This window comes from Alosa pseudoharengus, unplaced genomic scaffold (genome assembly GCF_046254945.1).
Source record: "Alosa pseudoharengus isolate Yale_2024_CS ecotype anadromous, Long Island Sound unplaced genomic scaffold, YU_APseudo_1.1 YU_APseudo_1.1_scf_1, whole genome shotgun sequence".
Lineage (NCBI taxonomy): Eukaryota > Metazoa > Chordata > Actinopteri > Clupeiformes > Clupeidae > Alosa > Alosa pseudoharengus.
The window spans coordinates 45919557-45942484 of NW_027468564.1; the positions used below are offsets into that span (position 1 = coordinate 45919557).

The 22928-nt window shown below is 45.1% G+C and overlaps 3 protein-coding genes and 1 long non-coding RNA gene across 6 annotated transcripts in view; 3 read left to right on the forward strand and 1 right to left on the reverse strand.

The window, feature by feature from the left end:
• Positions 1-5268, forward strand: calhm1b (calcium homeostasis modulator 1b). Its single transcript, XM_076280352.1, has 2 exons — positions 1-561; positions 4780-5268. Exons 1-2 carry the CDS (start codon positions 1-3, stop codon positions 5266-5268), a joined length of 1050 nt encoding a protein of 349 aa, XP_076136467.1.
• On the forward strand, positions 1152-3074 carry LOC143104505 (uncharacterized). 2 transcript variants are annotated; one of them, XR_012983092.1, is made up of 4 exons: positions 1152-1278; positions 1957-2116; positions 2433-2521; positions 2877-3074. It is a non-coding gene; the product is annotated as an uncharacterized LOC143104505 (long non-coding RNA). The 2 variants fall into 2 exon arrangements; XR_012983087.1 differs by having other exon boundaries at positions 1971-2116.
• Positions 5269-7737: 2469 nt separating the features above from the next.
• On the forward strand, positions 7738-18102 carry LOC143130326 (RING finger protein 122). Of its 2 annotated transcripts, XM_076289980.1 has the most exons (7): positions 7738-8613; positions 8841-9301; positions 11379-11529; positions 13589-13631; positions 14294-14335; positions 14588-14670; positions 17015-18102. In XM_076289980.1, exons 2-7 carry the CDS (start codon positions 9277-9279, stop codon positions 17151-17153), a joined length of 483 nt encoding a protein of 160 aa, XP_076146095.1. In that variant the 5' UTR covers positions 7738-8613; positions 8841-9276; the 3' UTR covers positions 17154-18102. The 2 variants fall into 2 exon arrangements, with proteins under 2 accessions (XP_076146095.1, XP_076146094.1); XM_076289979.1 differs by having other exon boundaries at positions 7738-9301.
• Positions 18103-18191: 89 nt separating this feature from the next.
• pdcd11 (programmed cell death 11) overlaps positions 18192-22928 on the reverse strand; it is a 30083-nt gene continuing 25346 nt past the window's right edge. Inside the window, exons 34-37 of the mRNA XM_076289978.1 lie at positions 22603-22771; positions 21888-22041; positions 20783-20948; positions 18192-18804 (exon numbers count right to left, since the gene is read on the reverse strand). Of these exons, the coding sequence (XP_076146093.1) occupies positions 18633-18804; positions 20783-20948; positions 21888-22041; positions 22603-22771 (661 nt within the window). The 3' untranslated portion in view covers positions 18192-18632. The remainder of the gene's footprint in view (positions 18805-20782; positions 20949-21887; positions 22042-22602; positions 22772-22928) is intronic.

The window sequence follows — 22928 nt, forward strand, 5'->3', positions numbered from 1 at the left end:
ATGGACAAGTTCCGGATGATGTTCCAGTTCCTGCAGTCCAACCAGGAGTCCTTCATGAACGGCATCTGCGGCATCATGGCGCTGGCCGCCGCCCAGCTCTACTCGGCCTTCGAGTTCAGCTGCCCGTGCCTGCCCGACTACAACTACGCCTACGGCATCGGCGTGCTGGTGGTGCCGCCGGTCTGGTTCTTCATGCTGGGCTTCGTGCTCAACAACAACGTGTCCATGCTGGCGGAGGAGTGGCGCCGGCCGCTGGGCAGGCGCGTGAAGGACCCCACCGTGCTGCGCTACATGTTCTGCTCGATATCGCAGCGCTCGCTCATCGCGCCCATCGTCTGGATCTCCGTGACGCTCATGGACGGCAAGAGCTTCCTGTGCGCGTACTCGCTCGACCTGGACGCCCGGCGCTTCACCGGTCCGGACTTCAGCTTCGAGAAGGCCAACATGAGCGGAGAGGACGTGACGAGGATGCTGGCCAAGATACCGTGTAAAGATATATATGACGGGGGCCACATAGTGGCCAGGGAGGCGGCGACCAGATACCTGCGGTGTGTGTCACAGGTAGGACAAACGTCGCCCACACACACGCACGCACGCACGCACGCACGCAGGCACACAGGCACGCACGCACGCAAGCACGCACACACAGGTAGGACAAACGTCGCCCACACACACACGCACGGCACGCACGCGCACACAGGTAGGACAAACGTCGCCCACACACACACGCACGCACGCACGCACGCACACACACACACACACACACACACACACACGCACGCACGGCACGCACGCGCACACAGGTAGGACAAACGTCGCCCACACACACACACGCACACACTCACACACACACACACACACACAGACACACACAGGTAGGACAAACCTCGCCCACCAGGAGCGGCCCGTCACACATAACATGATGGACAATGCACTGTAAAAACTGAGACTGGGGTTAATTAATATTTAATAAATAAATTATAGTGAGCTGTACATAATAAAAAAGGCTATGTGTAGTTTGGAATCAAATTGAGTGGAATTCAACAATTTTTAAGTATTTGTTAATTGCATTTTACTCAGTTTTGTGTGAATAAAATTTGCTGTGAATCACTGAGTAGTATTTAATTGTATTTCATCAGGAAAGTCAAAGATACAGAAAATTAGTAAATTTTACTCATTGGGAGATTGTTGTTTTTAATCACCTTAGTTACATTTCCGCTCAAGGCATTTCGCGCCACATGGATGGAACACACACATTTCGTGGAAACTTTCCCAAAGGTAAGACCCGTTTCATTTATTGTTTCACATATAGCCCTATGCAGACGAACATTATTTTTATCTACTGTAAGTTCGCAAATCAATTTTGCTGCGCTGTAGCTTAACTCAAACTGAAGCTGGTTATATTCAGTCTTGTCTTTGTTTCTACTTAGCCTAAAGCAAGGGCTAAACAGTGTCTGGCTAAAACAATTTAATGTGAAAAGTACGCTGTAATGTTATAGGCTACTAGCAGGCTATAGCCATATGCTGCCCATAGACTGTATAGAACTATATACAGTCTATGCTTTTACCAATTTCCCTCGCCTCAACCAGAGCTTCTAAAGCCAACTTTAAGCTAGCTAGCAAGTAGCCTAGCCTAGTTGACTTTAGAGACAGCTTTTCTGCACAAATAGGAGTAGATTTTTACTCTCAGAGATGAGTAATTGCAAGTTACATTTACAGCATTTCGTTTTCCGAAAGTAAATTGCTCTCGTGTAACGTTTAGGCTGTTTGAAGGTAGCCATGTTGCTGAAATAAGGCTACCTAGCCTGAACTTCGGGAGGTCAGTTTTGTGTTGCTACAGTTTGAAACAATTAACGTGCACTGTTTCATATTACCTTTTTTTTACTTAACTTTTCATGGACAGTCTGTTATTGTAATGTTATTTAAAAATGTTGTAAGACCTATCATGTACACTAGTTTCTATCTTTCAGATCCAGCTGATGCATTTTACAGAATCACAATGGTGAATCAAGTTCATGGCCAAGCTAGATGAGTAGCTGCTACACCAAAGCTTCTGAATCTCTTCCAAGCCAAGGGTGGAACCATAGGGTTGAGGTTGCAGGCCATCCTACTCAAGGTATCCTTCAATGAGTTATGTTAGCTAATATTTTATTTAAGGAAGGGTTAGGAATGGGTTGGAATAACCGTTGCATTACTTAAATGTACAAGAAATAATGCTAGCCTGCAATTCAGGCTCAGATGCTATGCACTATTGCTTTGCTGGGACCAATGACTTCCTGGAGCCATAGTTTTTTTACCTGAAAACGTCAGGTAACCAACTATAAATACAGGAGCCTTGATGGGGTTTCATATAATACAATTTCAGTTTTAAAACGTTTTAGGTCAGTGGATGTTTTCCAGCCCTTGAATAATGTTTATTTTTGTAATTTCAGGCTCCAACCAATCCTAACGCTAACTTGACCAGAGATGTTGTCATTCGGTGTTTGGGGGATCTTTAGATCATCTTCTTAAAAAGTATGATGTAAGTACATATTAAAATATGAAGGTCATCCCTACAGTATATAAAGTGTATTTCTCCCAATAATCCTTGCCAAGCTACTGATGTTTGCAGATTTGCACTACTATGTCTCTTTCTAATGCCTCTAAAAGTTCCTTGCTAAGGTTTTCTTTCCAAACAGCAGCCGATAGCCACTTTTACAGACCTTATTAATTAGCAGAGCAGCAGAGTTAATCCAGTTGCTGACCCTTGGCTTCACGAATGACTTTAGAGATACGTTGATAGGTGACCAGCCTGTCTTTGTGAATGTAGAGAAAAATACTCATCAATACAGTGCAGGGCTGAACAGTCATATATATACATGTTCTTACTATTCCAGGATGCTGATGAAGATGGTGTGCCACAGGACCTTGCTGTACAAAGAATGGAAATCAACAGCATCAAGACCAATACATCAGAGGGTCCCGATGACGTTGGTATCGTGGTAGAGGGAATGAAAGTTCTGACTGCTCTGGATAACTTTCCAAGGGCTTGCTCCATGCTCCTTGGGTGGACATATGCAGTAAATCCGGCCTATACCAAGGAGCCCAAATACGGTATACGTTTGAAATCCTCCAGAACTCCTCTTTGAGCTGGACTGTTCAAAGCCAAAACGTGAACATTCTCAAGAACAAACTGCTAGCTTAGGAAAATGGACCCTTGCAAAATGTAAAGGAATTGTTAAGTCTCTGTCAAATGTCACATGGTTACCTTCACATGCTTGAGTTGCTCAACCACACTCATTTTAAGAGAAGTGACTTTTTTACTTAATATTGGCAATTAGGATATAGGATGCAAATTGGACATGATTTATTCAAAGAATTTCAGTTACACAAATGAGTAATGTGATCGTTCCAGTAGAAATTAATCCAATTCTATCTGCTCTGTCTCTTACAAGTCCAAATGCATTTTGCATTTGAAAAATGTTGGGTAGACCTGTGAGGCAAAGTTGCACAAATAAATGAAATGATACATGTTTACCTCTTATTGTTTTTATGCATTGTGATCTGTTGACATAACTTAAGTAAATTTTGGTATTATAAGAAGGTATGATATTTAGTGATTTAGAAGGCACTGAAATATGATTTATATATAATTAAAAAAAATTTATGAATGCAAATAACCTTCATCCAGACATTTAGTAATCTTATACCAAATTCCACCAGATAATTAGTAAATATAAATAACTTTTGCCCAAATAATTAGTAAATATAAATTAGGTTGGACCAGATATGTAGTAAATCTAAATTAATTTTGCATACAAAGTTAGTAAATGCAAGTCAGTTTTGCTTGTGAAATTAATTTGGATTTACTCAATAGTTTTAGGCTATATAACTCATCATTTGGCATGAAATTACTAAATCTTACACATTTTAACTGTTGCTGTTATTACAATGTATTTATTTCTTTGGTGTAAATCTAGTTGACTTATTCAATGAATTTTAATCAAAGTTGTAGTACTTAAAATCTATTCAATTATATCACTTGTCACTTTGTTGCCACAATTTTTTTAAGTAACCATTGGTCACATTTTTTACAGTGTGGAATTGTATTACCAAGTCCTCCATGAACCCCATGAACCCCACCAAGCCACCCACCCCATGCACATGCACACACACACACACACACACACGCACACACACACACACACACACACACACACACTCGCACACATGCAAACTATTGTTTGTTATGACACAGAATGTTTACCTCTGCTCCAAACTGCTTTGGATAACAGCTTGCGCAAAATATGTTTATATATTCAGTTTTCATTTTACTTTACTGATGAACCATACAATCATTTAAATCCAACAAGAAGTGGGTGAATGTACTGAAACAAATGTTCACCCTCACTGTAACATGCTGTTTTTAATCATGTCGGTCTGAATGAAATGAAGTTGTGTAATATGTCCCCACATGGAGTTGTTATGAGAAGACATATTGAAAGAATTTCAGGACAAACAGTACAATGAAAACCAAAACACACAATCACACAGTCTACTGAGCACTACTTCAGAATAGTAATAAATCTAGTCTGTGCACAGATTCATCCTAAAAAACATTCTAAAAATTCATCTAAAACAAAATCGAAAACAAAATCCCCTGTAAATGCAGTGCCTATATGCAACCCCTGTCATTAAAACTAGTCACACTGAAATTATATAAAAACAATGCAATCCATAATTACAGACAGAAGATTTTATGCTATAAAAATGTTTTTGAAATGCTCTTCCTGCACTCAGGCGTTCGGCTGGGTCTTCCTCCTCCTCATCACCCTAACGGCCTTCCTGGTGCGTGCCATCCGGCCTTGCTTCACTCAGGCGGCCTTCCTGAAGACCAAGTACTGGTCGCACTACATCGACATCGAGCGCAAGATGTTCGACGAGACATGCACGGAGCACGCCAAGAGCTTCGCCAAGGTCTGCATCCAGCAGTACTTCGAGAGCATCAGTGGCGAGATGAGGAGCCTTCATGGGCACCGTCCGCACCGCGACAACGGCGACAACGACGACAGCGACGACGAGGATAAGAAGCTGAGCGACGAGGACAAGCTGCTGGGCATCCGCGCGCAGGACGACATGAACCGCGTGCTGTGGAACTGGCACGCGTGCAAGCCGGCGCTCAGCCTGCGGCGCGACGGGCCCGACGGGGACGCCAGCGACGAGCTCGTCAACGGCGGCGTCCACTACGTGCAGATGAAGGAGATGGCGGAGTACTACAGCACTGTGTGAAAACCCTCAACCTCCCCCCTCCCCTACACACACACACACACACATCCTCGATCAACAAACGGACAAACATTTTTGGAGTTGAAGTTCACGTTCACAGGCTCGAGTTCCGCATGACAGCTCAATTCAGAATTGTTGGCATGTAATAAACAAAATGTTCGGATATAAATCTCATTCTTCACTGCCATGTGGCCAACACATGAAAGACTCTCTTGTTCACACGGCTTTGATACAAATTCTGGCCCTCGACTGAAACTAATTTCCTTAATGTAGAAGCCCTTTCTTTGACCTTCTATAGCTTTTGCAAATCAGGGGGGATCAAAATATTGTCAGGCAGTGGGGTTTCCATGATGGATCATAGCTCAGTCAGCCTATTTGCATATTGCACATGGACAGTCTCTCCCTTATAAAAACAGGAAAACAAAGTGGTCATTACTCAAATTCTACATTTGTTAGTATATTTTTTTTAAAGTCTAGCTAGATAGTTTTCTTTGTGCAGCCTTGATAAAAGCTTGACTTTGGCATTGATGTCTGCCTCTTGCCCTTGCCTTGTTTAACTAGATGAATGAAATTGTTTAACAAATGAAAAGTAATTTAGCAATTCCCTTAGGCTGAGGGAAATAAACAGACAGGAATCTACATGTCGTAGGATATATTTAGGCCTCACATGACCGATGAGGAGATAACTATTCACACTATTCTAGTATTGTTGAAAACAATTTGTGTTGTTTCCGTTTTTTTATTTGTTACACAATATATGTTGAAAATAACACACCTTGTGTTAAAAAACAACACAACTTGCGTTGTTTTTTTAACACATCTCTGTGTCCAGATAGGGACAACACATTTGTTTTAAGAGTGTGGTAGAAAATCATCTTCCTTTGCACTATAACATGTCAGAATGTCTGTGTATGTGTCTACAGTACATAACAACACCCTCTTGTGGTGCTTCGGTTACATATAGCTGCTCTGTAAATACTGTACCAGCAGAGGGCGCCGACAGGGTTGTGAGTATAAACACATGTCGTTGGAATGGGTGAAAAATCATGCAGGCCTACAATCTGCAGCTGTTCTTAGAATAAGAACGAGAGACTAGGGAGAAGGCTGGGAGGAGAACATGAGTCAGTCAACAGACTCTGTGCTCATTGCTACTTGCAATCCTGTCCACTTTGTACACATCTGATTGCTTGTGCGTTATTTAAGGGCAGCAAAAATGTCAGAGGTACGTAGGCTAGCAGACGTGAGGCCTAAAACGTATTCATTTTTGAACATGAGGATGGTGGTGATGGTGCAGTACACGTTAGTGAGTGTGTGTGTGTGTGTGTGTGTGTGTGTTTGTGTGTGTGTGAGGGCGGGGTGGCTGGCTGAAAAGCCTTGCAGCTGCTGTTGCAAGGCTGTTGTGCTATAATCATTCTGTTTTTTTTATTACTATTATTATTATTTTTTATTTACGTGTTTGTATGTGCATATGGGGTAGTGGCAGCATGTTTTTTTTGTTTCAGCCATCTCTATGTCTTTTCTCATCCTAGTTTGTGCTCTTGCTTACCACAGAATGTTATATTTAGATCAAACACACAGAGAAAGAGAAAGAGAGAGAGCTAGAGAGATATACAGAGTGATAAAAAAGTGCAGTAACACAGTCAGTGTCAGAATAGAAAGGTAGGTATGTGTTTGGTTTGTGTGTGTGTGTGTGTGTGACTGTGTGTGTGCGTGTGTGTGTGCATGTGCGTTATAATTGTGACATTTTGCCTCTCTTCATCTCTGCCTCATCAACCAACTCCCCCCCCCCCACTCCAGTTTTCTTGTCAGTGTGGCTGCAACCTCAGAAGAGGAAAATAAAGAGAGAGGGAGGGAGAGAGAGAGAGAGAGAGAGAGAGAGAGAGAGAGAGAGAGATAAAGAGGCCAACCTCACTTCCCCCTCACGTCTGCAGTCTTGCACAGATGCTACAAGTCTGACTGCCTTCCTGTGATGATGACTCCCTCCCCTGCAAAGAATGAGTGAGAGGGACAGAGAGTGAGATAGAGAGAGAGAGGGAGGGAGGGAGAGAGAGGGGGGGCAGTAGAGGAGACCCAGGAGTAGGAGAGAGTGACAGAATGTAGGAAGAGAGAGAGAGAGAGAGAGAGAGAGAGAGACTGTAGCACAAGGAAATAGAGTACAACCATTATTATGTAGACATCATATTGCATAACTAATTACTGATAAAGATATAGTTTATTATTATTTAAAACATATATTGTTTCTGTTTGTATTATTGTGTTAAATATTTGCTTTGGCAACACTGCTTTTTTTTAGTCATGCCAATAAAGCTCCTTTGAATAATTGAGTTGAGAGAGGGGGGCACCAAGGAAAGGGAGAGAGGGAGACTAGCACAGGGAAATAGAGGGACAGAGAGAGGGAAATTGAGAGATTGTATCAAAGGGAGAGAGAGAGAGAGAGAGAGAGAGAGAGATCACAGAAGCAGCAGCAGCAGCAGGAGGGGAGGGGGCGAGCTGTGAGCAGCACGCAGGCAGGCAGTGCTGATCACATGAGCACAGATCTGTTTACAAACTGAAGCCTGGAAGCCAGAGCCGAGTGTCGCTGACAGTAACCGCCGACTGCGCGCGCGAGAGAGCGAGAGACCAGCGACGACGACGACGACAATAACAACAACAACAACATCGGCCCAGTGCCTCTCGGGGACGGCGGCTGACAGACAGGGACTTCCAGGCCTGACGCAAAAGAGGAAGGGGGCCGCCGCCGGGGGCAAACGATGGAGCTAACGGTCGAACGAAGTGAACGTACCCCGCTGCCTCTTTGTCTGAGCCGTTTTATTATTTGACTGGGTGAGGAACGGAGGGAGCAGATGGTTTCAGGAGGGGAGAGAGAGAAAGAGAGAGGGAAAAATCACACACAGACATATAGGACACACGCGCGCACATATACAGACACGCTCACACTCGCGCACGAGCCAGATACCAATCACAGCTTGAGGGCTGCCTTACTGCTGTGTGTGCAGTCTTGTCCTTTGTTTCGGGATTTTGGCCGAGGCCCGTCAGTCTGCGCTGATCTGGGAATACCCCTGACGTTGATCCAGCCATTTGAGAGCGCACAGCGGCAGCAGGAGAGGGGAAACTGAAGAGGCGAAGGGAGGAATAGACACGGAGAGAGAGAGAGACAGGGAGAGAGAGAGAGCGAAAGAGAAGGAAGGAACCTTGTCTTTTGTCAGAGAGAGGCTGTAGAAGAGAACAAAGCAATGACTGTTTCCAGGCTATTGCACTGAATTCAGCCAGACTTGACACAATGTCATTGTGATCTGGCGTAGTCCTCCACTGGATTCTGGACAAGATCGGACGTCCTCAGGGGCGAAGGCAAGCCATCTTATGCATTCCTCCTCACTTGCATGATATACATACATAAATAGACATAAATAGATATAGGCCTAGCCTATTTAGATATTGCATAGCCGCCTGCTTTCGCGTCTGTCATTGTACTTCACATTGTTCCTGGAGCATCATTAACTTTTGTGGAGATTCAAGGACAAAACAAAATACAAGATAACAACACACTGCTTTCTTCTATCTGTCGGTGGCTGTAGGATGCCAACATCACTGACGAAGAGGACAAAGGACAGAAGGGTAAACAAATAGAAAATAAACATTGTGGATTATAAACAGGACATGCATGCTTGAGGACTATCGAAGACCTAAGGTTGCTTTAGCTAAGACTTTCGTTTAATATTTAGAGTGGATTTCTCTTTGAAGTGGCCTGACTCCAGTTCAAGAGACTTTGTTGACAGTTGGGCTTATTAAAAGGAGAACGAGACAACACTGAAACCGAAAGAAGAGCTTGTTTCTGGTGTCAAAGTCCTACTTTGCACTGACAGTGAGGAGTTATTGTAAGACTTTTGTCACCCCTCCCCACCACCCCCAGTTACCCCCCACCCCCGCCACCAACGCTATACCTCCACTAGGCTACTTGCTGTCCTCCAACCGGAGCCGAATTTACTGCGGGAGGCTCAAGTGTCGGATTTCATGCAACCATTCCAATGGTGTAACGGTAAGTGTCTTGTGTGAAATGTCTGCCACGGGGACAGAAAGCTGTAGTGTGTGTGTTTGTTTATCTGCCTGTCTGTCTCTTTCTCTGTGTGTCTTGGGATAAGACATGGAGGTCGCCCCTCACATTATGGCCGAGTCATATGGCTCCTAAACAGGAACTTCTACACAGTGCAGAGATCTCTGTTGGGCTTGTGTGTGTGTGTGTGTGTGTGTGTGTGTGTGTGTGTGTGTGTGTGAGAGAGAGAGAGGAGTTGAGAACACATCCTCTGTCCGGTCATGTTAAGCTTATTCCTCTCCTCCCAAAATATGAATCTGTTGAGCCAACAGCAGACATGTCATTAGGCATATGAGATTTTCTTTGAGGCTTGAATTGTGCTGACGCTTCCAAATGGGATCAAGCTTAAGTCAGTCTTTCTTGACTTGGCAGAAGGCTCGCAATTAACCCCCTGTTAACCCCCACTACCACCACCTTATCCTAACCACCTCCCCAGTTTTAAACACACCTACAGCTCAAACCCTCTCCCCATTTGAAATCTCTTAAGCCCCCATAATCTCCATGCTGTCAGAGGAGCCAGAACCCCATTCAATCACCTCAACTTTTTAAAGGATTCACTTCAGGACTTGTTCAGGATTCATTCACTGTAACTCTACTCTAGATTAAGGCCGGATCAGGGCCAGATCAGAGCAATATCAGGCTCTGTTGACTTGCATGGGGTTGGCTGTGTGATTGTTGTTGTGCTCCTCCGTCTGTGATAGAGAGAGGGAGAGAGATGCCAGAAAACAAACAGGCACTCTCTGAACTGTTTTACTGTAATACTCCTGTGATAGCCACAGACATAGAGAGAGAGAGAGAGAGAGAGAGCGAGCGAGAGAGATAGAGAGATTTTTTTTGTGAATAGAATCTCCCCCACAATCGGCGCTCACACACCAGCTGCCTACCCCCATCTCTAAGTGCCAGATGGTGGCATGGCGGAAGTGTTGCCGCGGTCGTCCATGTTTGCTTTGTGCACGGCCAATTACCCAGGCTCCTCGTGGCACAGGGGAGGAAGGCCCACGGCCAGAAACACGCAGCGCCGTTTCTTTCTCTCCTCTCCTCTTTTCTTTTCTTTCATTTTTCATTTGATCTCATCTCTCCACCACCATCAGCTCTTTTCCCCCTTTGATTTCGAGTCATGGTCTTTCCACACTTATTCTTTGTTTTCTTTTTCGTTATTTGTCTTCACGCTTGATGGCTGTTTTCATCTCCATGTCTGCTCTCTGCTCAAACTCTCCCTCCCCAAATATTTACACATGGCTTTTTATGATGGGTACTGTTGCATGCACAACAGGGGGGGGTGTGAGCACTAAAAGAGAGAGAGAGAGAGAGAGAGAGAGAGAGAGAGAGACAGAGAGAGAGAGACAGAGAGAGATAAGAGGTAGTGAGAGTAAAGAGGCAGAGATAAGAGAAACAAAGATGAAAGAGTCACACAGGACAGACAGATCAAAAGACAGACAGACAGATACACAGACATACAGATAGACAGACAGACAGACAGACAAGTAATTACTTCAGTGTGTTTGTTGTTTGTCCTGGTCCCCCCAGGACGCCTCAGTGCTCAGACAGACAGACAGATCAAAAGACAGACAGACAGACATATACACTGACATATACACTGACAGACAGACAGCATTACCATTTATCGTTTTATTTGACCTGTTTTCCCATTCATTATTTAATTTTTATCAATATTAATGTAAAGTTGATTATTAACTTGTTATACCTGTAGCTTTGGCAACAATGACTTTATTCATTCATGCCAATAAAGCACCATTTGATTTGATTTTATTTGATTTGACAGACAAGACAGACAGACAGACAGACACAGACAGACAGATAGACAGACAGACGAGTAATTACTTCAGTGTGTTTTGTTGTTTGTCCTGGTCCCCCCAGGACGCCTCCGTGCTCAGACAGACAGACAGAGCAACAGAAAGGCTGATTGATTGGCTGACTGTTTCTCTGTGTCTGATGTCTCTGTGCTCCTGCCTGACTGGCTGCTCTCTCTCTCTCTCTCTCTCTCTCTCTCTCTCTTTCCCAGGATGCCTCTGTGGTCTGGGACTGCAGCGCTCGGACTGCGAGATGACCTCTGAGGACGTCTACCACCTGCCCCTCAACGTCTACGTCATCGTGCTGGGCATAGGCCTCTTCGTCTTCATGCTCAGCGTCATCTTCTGCTGCTACCTGTTCAGGTGAGCATGCACACACACACGCACATGCGCACACACACGCGAACACACACACAGACGCACACACACACACGCGAACACACACACACACACACACACACACACACACACACACACACACACACACACACACACACACACACACACACACACACACACACACACACACACGCGCACACACACACGCACGCATATTATATATATATAATATTGTATATACTCTCCCCCAATAATGTGTGTGCTCATCGACTCTTGACACGTCCACTCTCCCACACCACCACCCACAGACACTTTCAACACAACCATACAGACAAACACACAGACATGCCAACCCCCCCCCCCCCCCACACACACACACACACACACACACACTACCCCCTACAAGTCTTCCAGCATGGCTGACAGCTGCTACCTTTTCTGATCTCAGGCTAATCTGTCGCTGGACAAAGAGCTTCAGCCCTCCATGACTGTGATTTTCATGGACTCCCTTTGATGCCCTATTCAGATTTTTTTTTTAAACCACACACACACACACACACACACACACACACACACACACACACAATTGTCCAATTTCCAGTCAGGCTATCTCTTCCAATCAGGCTATTTCTCAAATGTCTTGTCAAAATTTTGTCACTCTAAGAAGCCTTATCTTGCCCTATGTGTGTGTGTGTGTGTGTGTGTGAGTGTGTGTGTGTGTGGGTGTTTCCTCCCATTTAAAAGTGTTCCACTTACAAAACTAGACATATAAAGAACAAACCTTGATCTGTATCAAAACATGAGGTGTCAATATTGCGTGGTGACTGACTGGCAAAAATATGTCAAGGTGACATTTTACCTTTTCCCACTAATCCTGAGTCAGTGTTACTGACCAGTGTTAGTCAAGACAGTCAGTCATGTCCTCATTATGAGGCTCACATTATGGCCGAGTCATATGGCTCCTAAACAGGAACTTCTACACAGTGCAGAGATCTCTGTTGGGCTTGTGTGTGTGTGTGTGTGTGTGTGTGTGTGTGTGTGTGTGTGAGAGAGAGAGGAGTTGAGAACACATCCTCTGTCCGGTCATGTTAAGCTTATTCCTCTCCTCCCAAAATATGAATCTGTTGAGCCAACAGCAGACATGTCATTAGGCATATGAGATTTTCTTTGAGGCTTGAATTGTGCTGACGCTTCCAAATGGGATCAAGCTTAAGTCAGTCTTTCTTGACTTAAGACTTAAGTCAAGACAGTCAGTCATGTCCTCATTATGAGGCAGATGATATCAGGAACAAAGCATATGTCTGCTAAAAATGTCAGTGTACATAATCTACCAGTTTCCCATACATGGATTAAGCCTCACCCTGACTAAAAGCTTTTTTAATGCAGATTTTTTCCACTGACGTTTTCTTTTAGTCAAGGACTAGGTGTAATCCATATACGGGAAACCAGCCATGTCCATTAGGTAAAGAATATATTTTTTGTTAAGAAGCCCCCCACCCCCCCCCACCCCCCCCACACACACACACTCACCCACCCCTGATTTGAAAGCCATCACAGCATGACACAGCCAACATTGCATTGAAAGAGACCAGTTAGCATGTTAGCATGCTTTCAGCTGGGCTGCTGGTGAGACCAGTTAGCGTGTTAGCATGCTTTTACCTGGGCTGCTGGTGATGTTTGAAGGATTTTGTTAGTTAGCCAGCTTAAGATCACAACAGCCATGATGCAGCATAACTCCATATTGCTGTGTGATTGATTAATTTAGTCTGCTATTTTTTAAGACTAAAACAACTTAACCAGCTGATTTTAATAGCTCACTCACTGTATAGAAATGTGTGTCGCTTCATAAACGGTCTTTTTATTATCTTGTGAGTGAAACGGTGTACTTGATTAAGTATTTATGTGCAGCGACGTGTACTGCATCCGGTGAGATGCTATGAATGTATTATGTGGCCGTCTGTGGCACTTGGTGGGCTGCCAGCGTTCACACACAGGAAGTGGATGTTCACACAGGAAGTGGATGTCTGATTTTTGGTTTGTTTGTTTGTTTGTTTGTTTGTTCTTTCCCTCCCTCTCCATGTAGGTTGAAACAGCAGGTTCCACGTGAGCAGTACAGCTACAACGAGGTACCGTGTCAGACACTACATTTCAACAGTTGCAACTATGGGGGTGGGGGGGATTTAGTGTGTGTGTGTGTGTGAGAGAGAGAGTTGGGGGGGTATCGAGTATGTGTGCGTACTTATGTGTGTGTGTGCACGCGTGTGTGTTATAAATATCACGTCCATTTAACACCCGGCTGTGGTCATAGAGCCGATGAAACCCAATCTAGTCCTTCACAAATGACCTTCAGGGCATACAGTACACATACAGTCATGATGAAGTCCATATAGGCTGCTGTACATTGGAGAGCCACAGGGACCTTTTCCATTGATATGGTGACACCACATGAAAATTAGATTGTGTTTGTGAGAGGACGTAGGGAGGAGGATATGGGAGGCATATGACCAAGTATGGAGGTGTGTAGACGTGAGCTTAAAAGTAAGCGAAGACATTTCACAGCGTGGTGTGTGAATTTTCACGACATTCCACCATGTCACCCTCACACCAGCAAACACACACACGTACTCACACACACACACTTGAACTTTTATCTGTGGGCTGAAGTTTGAGCCCTTTAAATGATTGATATGACACATATGATATGACTGATATCACACATATTTCAGTGAAATGAAAAGCCCAGATAGTATTGTAGATGTTAAAGAATAGTTTCATGTCTGTTTCCTAGGTGGTTCTAAAGGGTGCAGGGAAGAAGTTGTCTCTGCTTGGAGTAAGTGTCCATTTCTCACACATTTCGCAATATATCTGTGTTGTGCCAACTTCTTTGTTGTGACTCTCTCACGTCACCCCCATCACTCCCTTTTCTTGCTTTCTTTTATTCTCCTCTCTGTCCCCCTTTTTTCTCTCTCTCGTCTTTGTTTGCACTCCCACTTCCTTGACGTATTTTCTGTTTGTGGGACATGAATCTGAGCCAGGTCAAACCTCACCCCTCTTCTCTCTCTCTCTCTCCTTTCTCTTGCAGCAGCCATGTGCAGTCTGCCTGGAGGAATTCAAGAGCAGAGACGAGCTTGGGGTGTGCCCCTGTTCGCACACCTTCCATAAGAAGTAAGTCACTCACTCTCACTCTCTCTTATCTCCCTTTTCAATCACTTCTCTCTCCTTTTATTCTCTCCCTCACTCCACTCCACCCCCCTTATCCACCTTCCATAAGAAGTCTCTCTCTTTCTGTCATTTCTCTCATTTTATTCTCCCCTTCTCCACCTTCAATAAGAAGTAAGCCACAACATAAGTCTCTCCATTCTCTCAGCACCAGACTCGTATGAGAGCTAGGCATTGCCTTACCAGACTTATAACTCAGCTATCCACTGGCTTAACAATCTATCCTTCTCCTTGTAGGAGTTTTGGGAAGCTTGGCAAAGGAACACCATGTTCTGATAGCATTCCAGGAATCTGTCTTAATGAAGTTAAATAGCAGAACTCGCACTGTGCAGTCCTCATCCGTGGCCAGCTGCCACACTTGTTTGTTTTCCTGTTTGTTTTGGTCAGGCAAAAGGAGTCATGGAATAATCCGGCAATGGTTCTCTTCGGTTCTGTTGAGGCAGCCAGATGGAACGTCGCAGGCCACCCTGCAGGGATAATGTCCGAGTAACCTCTAAAAAGAAGCATTCTTGAAGTCATTTGAGTTTGCAGTGTTGTCACTGCATCTTAATTTTGTTAGCAGGAGTAAGGCTCTGGATCTCGGGCACCAAATACAGTAAATGTGGTGATGAGCAAGTAGGAATAAATGGCAGTACTTTACATTGTTTTACACCATAGCTACTCCTCCAAGTAGAAATAAATGGCAGTACTTTACATTGTTTTACTTTGTTTTACACCATAGCTGCTCCAGCAAGTAGGCTACAGTGTAACACATGAAGTCCACCATGTCTTTGATCTGTTTTATTACATCAAATGTTTCTAAGGTTTCAAGCACAGAATGTCAAAGTGCTGTTACACAATGATAATCAGTGTATTACATTGTACTTTATTGCACAGTTTAGTTACATTGTAGTAGGCAGGGTGTAGCACATCATCTATGGCACAGAATCACAGAAACGTCTGAATGTGTGAGATAATGACATTCAGTAGCTGAATGTTTGTCCTCATACCATTGGCTTATACTATTAGCTGCTGGGCAGCACAGAGACTGTGAGGTTAATCTCTCCGGCTGCCATTTGAGGTCAACTCTTGGGTTCGGTGCGTCCGACACGGTCAGCGGCCTTATCGGTCAGATGCCCCACGTGGCTGAGGGTTTTTCCATTCCAGTCGCGCCGGAGCACAGCTGCCTCCACTCCGCTACGCTACGCGCCGCGCGCTAATCTGCTCTCTCCATCTCCAGCCCTCACGTGACGTGACCCTGAGTGACCGTGCGGACGAGTGAGTGAGTGGGCGCCATGGGCTCCTGCTCCTTGGCCGGTTCTCCTGCTCGCTGATAAAGACTCAGCCCTCAGGTCTGTCAGTCCTGGCTGCATCTGATTCGACTTGCTGCGCCAGTTGTGCAAGAACTTGTTAGGTTAGCTAGCTAGCAAACAGGCCTACGGGTGAAGGAAAATAGCATTCTGGGTGCTACTGCATTCCATGTCAAATGCAGGTCATTGGGATAGAGGAGATTGTTGTATGGAGGCAGGCAACACCAGCTAACTGCGCTACAGAACATATTGTTATTCAAGTTGAGGCTATGTTATAGCGTGTAAGTTTCTTTTCTTTCTTTTTTAATCTTCCCCTCTCTGGTTACTGTCTTGCCTTCAACCTCAAACTACACAAGCAAAATGGAAGGACTGGGACGGTAAGACATCAGAGAACATTAACAAAACAAGATGATGAGATCAGAAAAAACACAGACAGACCCCTCAATGCATAATCAGTCTATTTCTAATGAAGCTACCTTTGTAAATATCGGCATCGAGCAGCTGAGGTGGTCGCGGTAATGGGACGGTCTCAGAGGTTAATGGACAGGCTGTCAGGTTAATGGATGCTTGTCGGATGCCATTGGCACTGACAGATGTCTTACTGATAAAGATGACTGATAGGATATCCCCTCTCCTCTCTGAGCCTCTCGCAGTCTTGTCTCTCTGTCTCCATGCCACCCCCCCCCCATGCCATTCTCTTTTCTCCCCATTTTCTATTCTCACTTCATAAATTGTCATTGTTACTTCCCCAATTTATTTTTTATTTGTATCTCACCACCCTGGAGCTCATCTTTATTCTTCTCTCCACTCTCCCCTTCTTTCCCTTCGATCTCCATCTCCCACCACCACTCCTCCTCCCTTCTTGTCTGTCTGTCTGTCTGTTTCCCCTCTTCCTGGCTCCCCTCCTCCATCTGTCTGATCACATTTCCTCTCTCTCTCTTTCTCTCTGTGTGTGCGTGTGTGTGTGTGTGTGCGTGCGTGCGTGTGTGTGTGTGCGTCAGGTGCCTGCTGAAGTGGCTGGAGATCCGCAGCGTGTGCCCCATGTGCAACAAGCCCATCCTGCGCCTGCAGGCCGACGAGACGCCACCGCCCCAGCACCCCCGCGGAGCCGAGGGCCCGCAGGACCCTGAGGAGGTCTGACCCCGACCTGACCTCACCTGACCCCGCCCCGGAACCCTAACCCCCCCCCCCGATCAGAATCGAAAACCCGACACAGACCCGACCCGACCCCTGGTGGGCCATGTGAACAGAGACACTGGCCAGGACTTACTTGTCCATGGCAGGGCCTGCCCTGAGCTCAGGAAGGGCCACCTCGACGGCCGAGAGAGCGCTGGACATTAGTAGCCCATTCGTCCAGCGCCAAGACCACAGCGTGGTGAACGGACGCTCATGTGCTCTGAATGGGTTCACGCTGGTGTGAAGGCGCCAAGGGGTAAATATGGGGAAAGGGGGCAAGGAGAGGGGTTAGCTGCAGGAAGAGCAGAAAAGTGTTAAACAAATTGAAGTAATGGATAAGTGAGGGATACTTGTGAGGGCGGAGGTTAGGGCAGGGTAGAGTGGGGTGGGGTATCTCTTCAACTCAAAATACATGTGTAAAACACAAAGTTAGCATGACATTTTATGAAAACTACATAAATACGCACACACACACACACACCACCCAGTCACCACAGGCACAAACACACACACACACACACACACACACATATACACACACACACAGCCACTGTAATAATCAGCCTCTCTGCTCACTTGGACAAAGCTGTGGTGGTGGTGAGCGAACACACCTCAACGAAACGGCAACATCAAATATATCTGCCTATAACCAGAGTCACTGTATGGTCTCACCAGCTACTACAAAGCCAAGCTGAGTCATCAGACAACAGTTTATAAAAAAAAAAGAAGGAAAGGATAAAAAAAAAAAAAAGAATAAAAACTTGGGAAGTAAAAGGTAGACATAGGACTTCCCTCTCTGTGAGTCTGTATGAATAGGGCCTCAAGCAGCCAATTGTTCTCTTCCTCTTCCAAGTTTCATTTTGTATCGTTTGACGGTTTTAAAATAAAAGTGTAATGTTTTTGTGGGTCACTCTCCCTTCGTGCCGAGTGGTCTTTGAGCAAGCTCCGACCAAAAACAGTGTGTACGACTGGCTGAACACGACAAGGTCCATCACAACTGAATTCACTGGTTGTTTTTTTATTACAAAAACACGTTGAGACACTGAATCAATACACTGCAAGGCAAGGTATTTTAGAACATGAAGAGGAAGAATCTTCGTGTAGCTTAAGGTCTTGCATCTAGCATAAATTACACATGTATTAAAAATATCCACACAGACCAATTCAACCATTCCTTTGTGGAGAGCACGCACACACATTCTTTGCATTTTATCAAATCTACCCTCCTGTAGAAGTTTCAGTCCAGTAAGATAAGACCATTAATCATCGGGCCAACCGTATGTGTGTGTGTGTTTGACTGGAGGTATTCCTGATCTGTTTTGTAGGCACTTGGTGTTTGTGAGCCTTGTATGCATTAATTAGTTCATATGAATGGGTGCGAGTATACTTTTGACCAGTCTGTGCATGAGCGTGTTTGTGAGTGTGTGTGTCAGAGAGAGAGTTCTAGCTGGCTTCCTCGACTCCTTTTGACTCCACATACTCCAGGGCCTTCTGCTTGACCGCTTGGATGGTATCGGGCGTGCCGTTCTTCTTCTCGTACTCCAGATAGCGCTTGAAGAAGAACTTGATCTTCTTGACCGCCACACTCAGGTGGATGACACGGTCAAACAGCTCCCTGAGATCAAAACACACGAGGAAACGGTCAGAAAACATACTGAAACAGAGCTCTAATGCTGCAGTGTCTTTATAATATGAATTATTAATTTTGTTAGAACAATATATTAATACTGTCAGATTTGGAGAACCAACTGAAGTTTATGGTTATTTGGGGATCAACAGTGTCTGTATCCTGGTGGGAAAACAGTTGGTCAGTTGAGGTATAGGTACCCTAATACTGTTTTAAGTTTTTAAGGAGGCACCGTCCAACAGCACTGTGCAGGCTAAAGGGCTACACACATACACCAGGCTAAAGGGCTACACACAAGGCTAAAGGGCTACACACATACACCAGGCTAAAGTACACATGCGTGGCAGTACAATGGTTTTTGGTCACTTAAATGGATGTTAAACGTGGAGAGGTCAGTCCCTGGAGGCGACTGTCCCTAGACTATTACTGAGCTTCTGCTTTAGGCTCTTTTGAAGGAGAAGGTGCAGCTAAGAAGCACAGCTCAAAGGAATCCTACCCCAAGGCCACATAGCTCAGGCTTTTACCTTCACCTCTCATGTTGCTATTTTAACATGTTTGGGCCATTAGCCCTCCACTCAAGGTCCACCATTGATGAAAACTGAGCGAGTAAGGCATGTGACTGAAACCATCGAGTAAACCATAAGCCATGTGACTTTGAACCATCGGTCTAGTGTTACACACAAACGCGCGCGCGCACACACACACAGCAAAACTAAATATTTTTGTAACTATATTGGGGTGTGGAGGCAGAGAATGCAACAATGTCACAACAATCTGAGATTGCCAGTGGACCATCACTCAAAGGAATCCAACAGCTACTAAAAGCACTCTAAAGTCTAATGAGTTCCCTTTGATCCCCAATCACGGTGTTATCGTTTCAGCCCCTGCAGATCGACCCATGCTTCCTGTCGACCGCTCTCCTTTCGTCTCTTTTAGTCAGCGATTAGGTGAAGTAGAAATACTGATGTGCCTACGCCCTACTGCATCAAGTCTTAGTCAGTGTGAAGTAATGCAATGTAATTTCCTCTTGTTACGTGTCAACAGGATGCGATCTGGCTGATCAGGATTGCGTGTCCTTGACAGAGTTGTTGAGCAACCAATGTGGCAAGTAAAGAGAGAGTGAGATAAATGATCTCTAGACTCTCCATTGTTTAATGATGATGTTGGTGGTGGTGGAGTCAGGACTTTTACGGGCTTTTCCCAAATCACGGAAGTAACGTTGACGCAGAGGTATAGTAGCAAGTAGTAGCATCCATCAGGCAAGTGTTATTTAAATAAACTCCTGGTGTATTTACAAACTTTTCAATGCCTCGTTTTATGAGTAAAGAACATAGTTGTACTACTGTAGAAGTTTCGTACCATTCAGGGCATTATTAGTGGGGTAATTTACGAGATAAATGTTGGTACCATTACGACTGCAGAAACTCATTAGTTTCTGACAGCGCTACTCGACCAGGGTTCGACCAAGGGAAAACAGGTTTTTGGGAGGGTGTTTGGCTCGGGGTCATGGTGCAAAGAACCCTAGGGTGAAATTACTCCGAACCATCGCTTTAAGTGCTCACTGAAACAATTCTGATCTTCTTGACTGGGGCTCGTGCTTGCAGCCATTCGTGCTTGTGCCATGCCAAAGACCACACTCAAGTTGTTGGCATAAACTGCTGCTATGGACTGTGGACTGACAGAGATTGTCCCCTCCACTTTTAAATATGTAGCAACTCTACAAGGGTAAAGCAATATTCTACATTACTATTGTGGAATAAGACCGCAATTCTTTCAGGTTTAGCATGAAACAGTTGTTTCTACTAACCTCTGACCAACAGATACATGTATTTAAACAAACAAAACTATTGTTTTTGAGTGTTGATAATCTCCAATCATCTAACCCCCCCATCTTTCACACTAGAGGCCTGTGCAGCTTTTAGCATTAGCACAGAGGTCATTAGCATCCATCGCCATGGTTACTCACCTAACTTCCTGCTGGCTGCCGTGCTTGATCATTAGGTCAATGAAGACCGACCAGAGGTCCGCGCGTTTGGGGTAGCTGGTCAGGACCTTGTCGAACATGGACTTGCCCCGCTCCTTATCTCCGTGTTGGAACTCCAAACGAGCAAATTTGGTGATCAAGTCCACATCTGGAGAGAGAACAGCAAATATTGCATGATGAAAATAGGAGACACGTTGGAACAAATGACTGAGATTAGACCAACCCACATATTTATTCCACGTAAATTCCACCATAGCTCAATACATCCATGAACTGTTGGTGGTGTTATGAGTGCATACAGTTGTGGCTAAGGTGCAGCAATCAGCAACGAAACATAACCGAGCCTCCTTCATTTCTCTAAATAGATCTGGTGTTCTATTCCTGGACACCTTCAATTTCTTGTATGTGAACATAGGGCTGATGTCACTTGCCAAAAAGCTAGAGTGTCATCTCATCAGTGCAAAGGACATTTCTCCTACAAGGATTGTGACTTGGCAATATTTTCTTTTCTTTAAACAGAGAAGTCTTCCAAGCAGCACAAGATGTCAAATTATTGGATCTGTCACTTTTTGATCATTTGTTAGGGGTACCAAGAGATCTGTCAGGGCCAAGAACATCTATGTGAAAATAAACAACATGGTATGATCTCTTCATCGGTTTGCTTTACTCCATTACCAAAGACATGGAGTCACGCTTGAGAACATGTCTTGGGATTGCATTACTCTAAAGGGGGAAATGAAGCATTCTCCCAATCATTTGTAAGATACCAACAAACTCAGATACAACTCTAGTGTGTGTGCATGTGTGCATGTGTGTGTGTGTGTGTATTAGACTGTGTATACATTTGAGAGTACATGAATAAAGTAGTGATCTGTACTTGCCTCTGTTCAAACATGCTGTATGAATGGGCTCGTAAGACTCTTTGGTGCAAAGGCTCTTAAGAGCAGCATGTTTGTGCTTGCGTGTGTGTACATATTTGTGTAAGTGTACTTTGTGTGTGGACTGATTGTTCTTGCACTCTTTGGCAGAGAGCATCTGTCTCATCTATGTGTGTGTGTGTTTGTGCGCGCATGTCGATTCTCTTTACGTTGTTTGTTGGACAGGCTCTTGAGCGCCCTCTGCAGGAGGGCGTTGGCGGCGTCGCTCTGGCCCTGCCGCACCAGGAAGGCGCCGTAGCTCTGCCACACGGCGGGCTCCTGGCGGAAGCGCTTCACCATGCTCTTGTACATGTCCTCCGCTTCCTAATGACACAGGAGAACACAACACACGCCATCAGGCACACAAACCTCACGCCTGAGAAACATCTCACACACACACACACACACACAAACACACTCACTACACACATAACTTTATCCCTCATTGTCAAGTCACGTCATTTTGGACAGAGTCACCATGCTCTTGTCCTCCTCTTCCTAATGACAATAGGCACACAAACCTCAGGCTCCAGAGGCATTTCACACACACACACACACACACACACACACACACACACACACACACACACACACACACACACACACACACACACACACACACACACACACACACACACACACACACACACACACACACACACACACACACACACACACGAGCATATGCACACACACGCGCATGCACACCTATATATATATATTATATATATATGCATATAATAACACTCCCAGCCCTTCATGGCTTCTCTATCCTGTGCCTCATCTCCGATATGGGGAGCTAAAGTGAGTCTTTAAAGTGTGGTAGATTTCATATTGTGTGTGTGTGTGTGTGTGTGTGTGTGTGTGTGTGTGTGCGCGTCTCACCTTGATCTTGTCGGACTGGGCGTAGATGTCGGCCAGGCGTTGGTAGACGGGCAGGGGCTCGCAGTACTGCACGGCGCGCTCAAACACCTTCTGCAGGCTCTCCTCACTGCCGTACATGTTCTCCAGGTTCATCAGGGCCACCCACACGTTCAGCTTCTCCTGCTCCTCTCTGGGGGAAAACACGGGGATATCACAGTGGTGTACATGCATGCATGCGCGCGCGCACACACACACACACACACACAGACACAGACAGACACACACACACACAGACACACAGACAGATACACACACACACAGACACACACACAGACACACACACACCC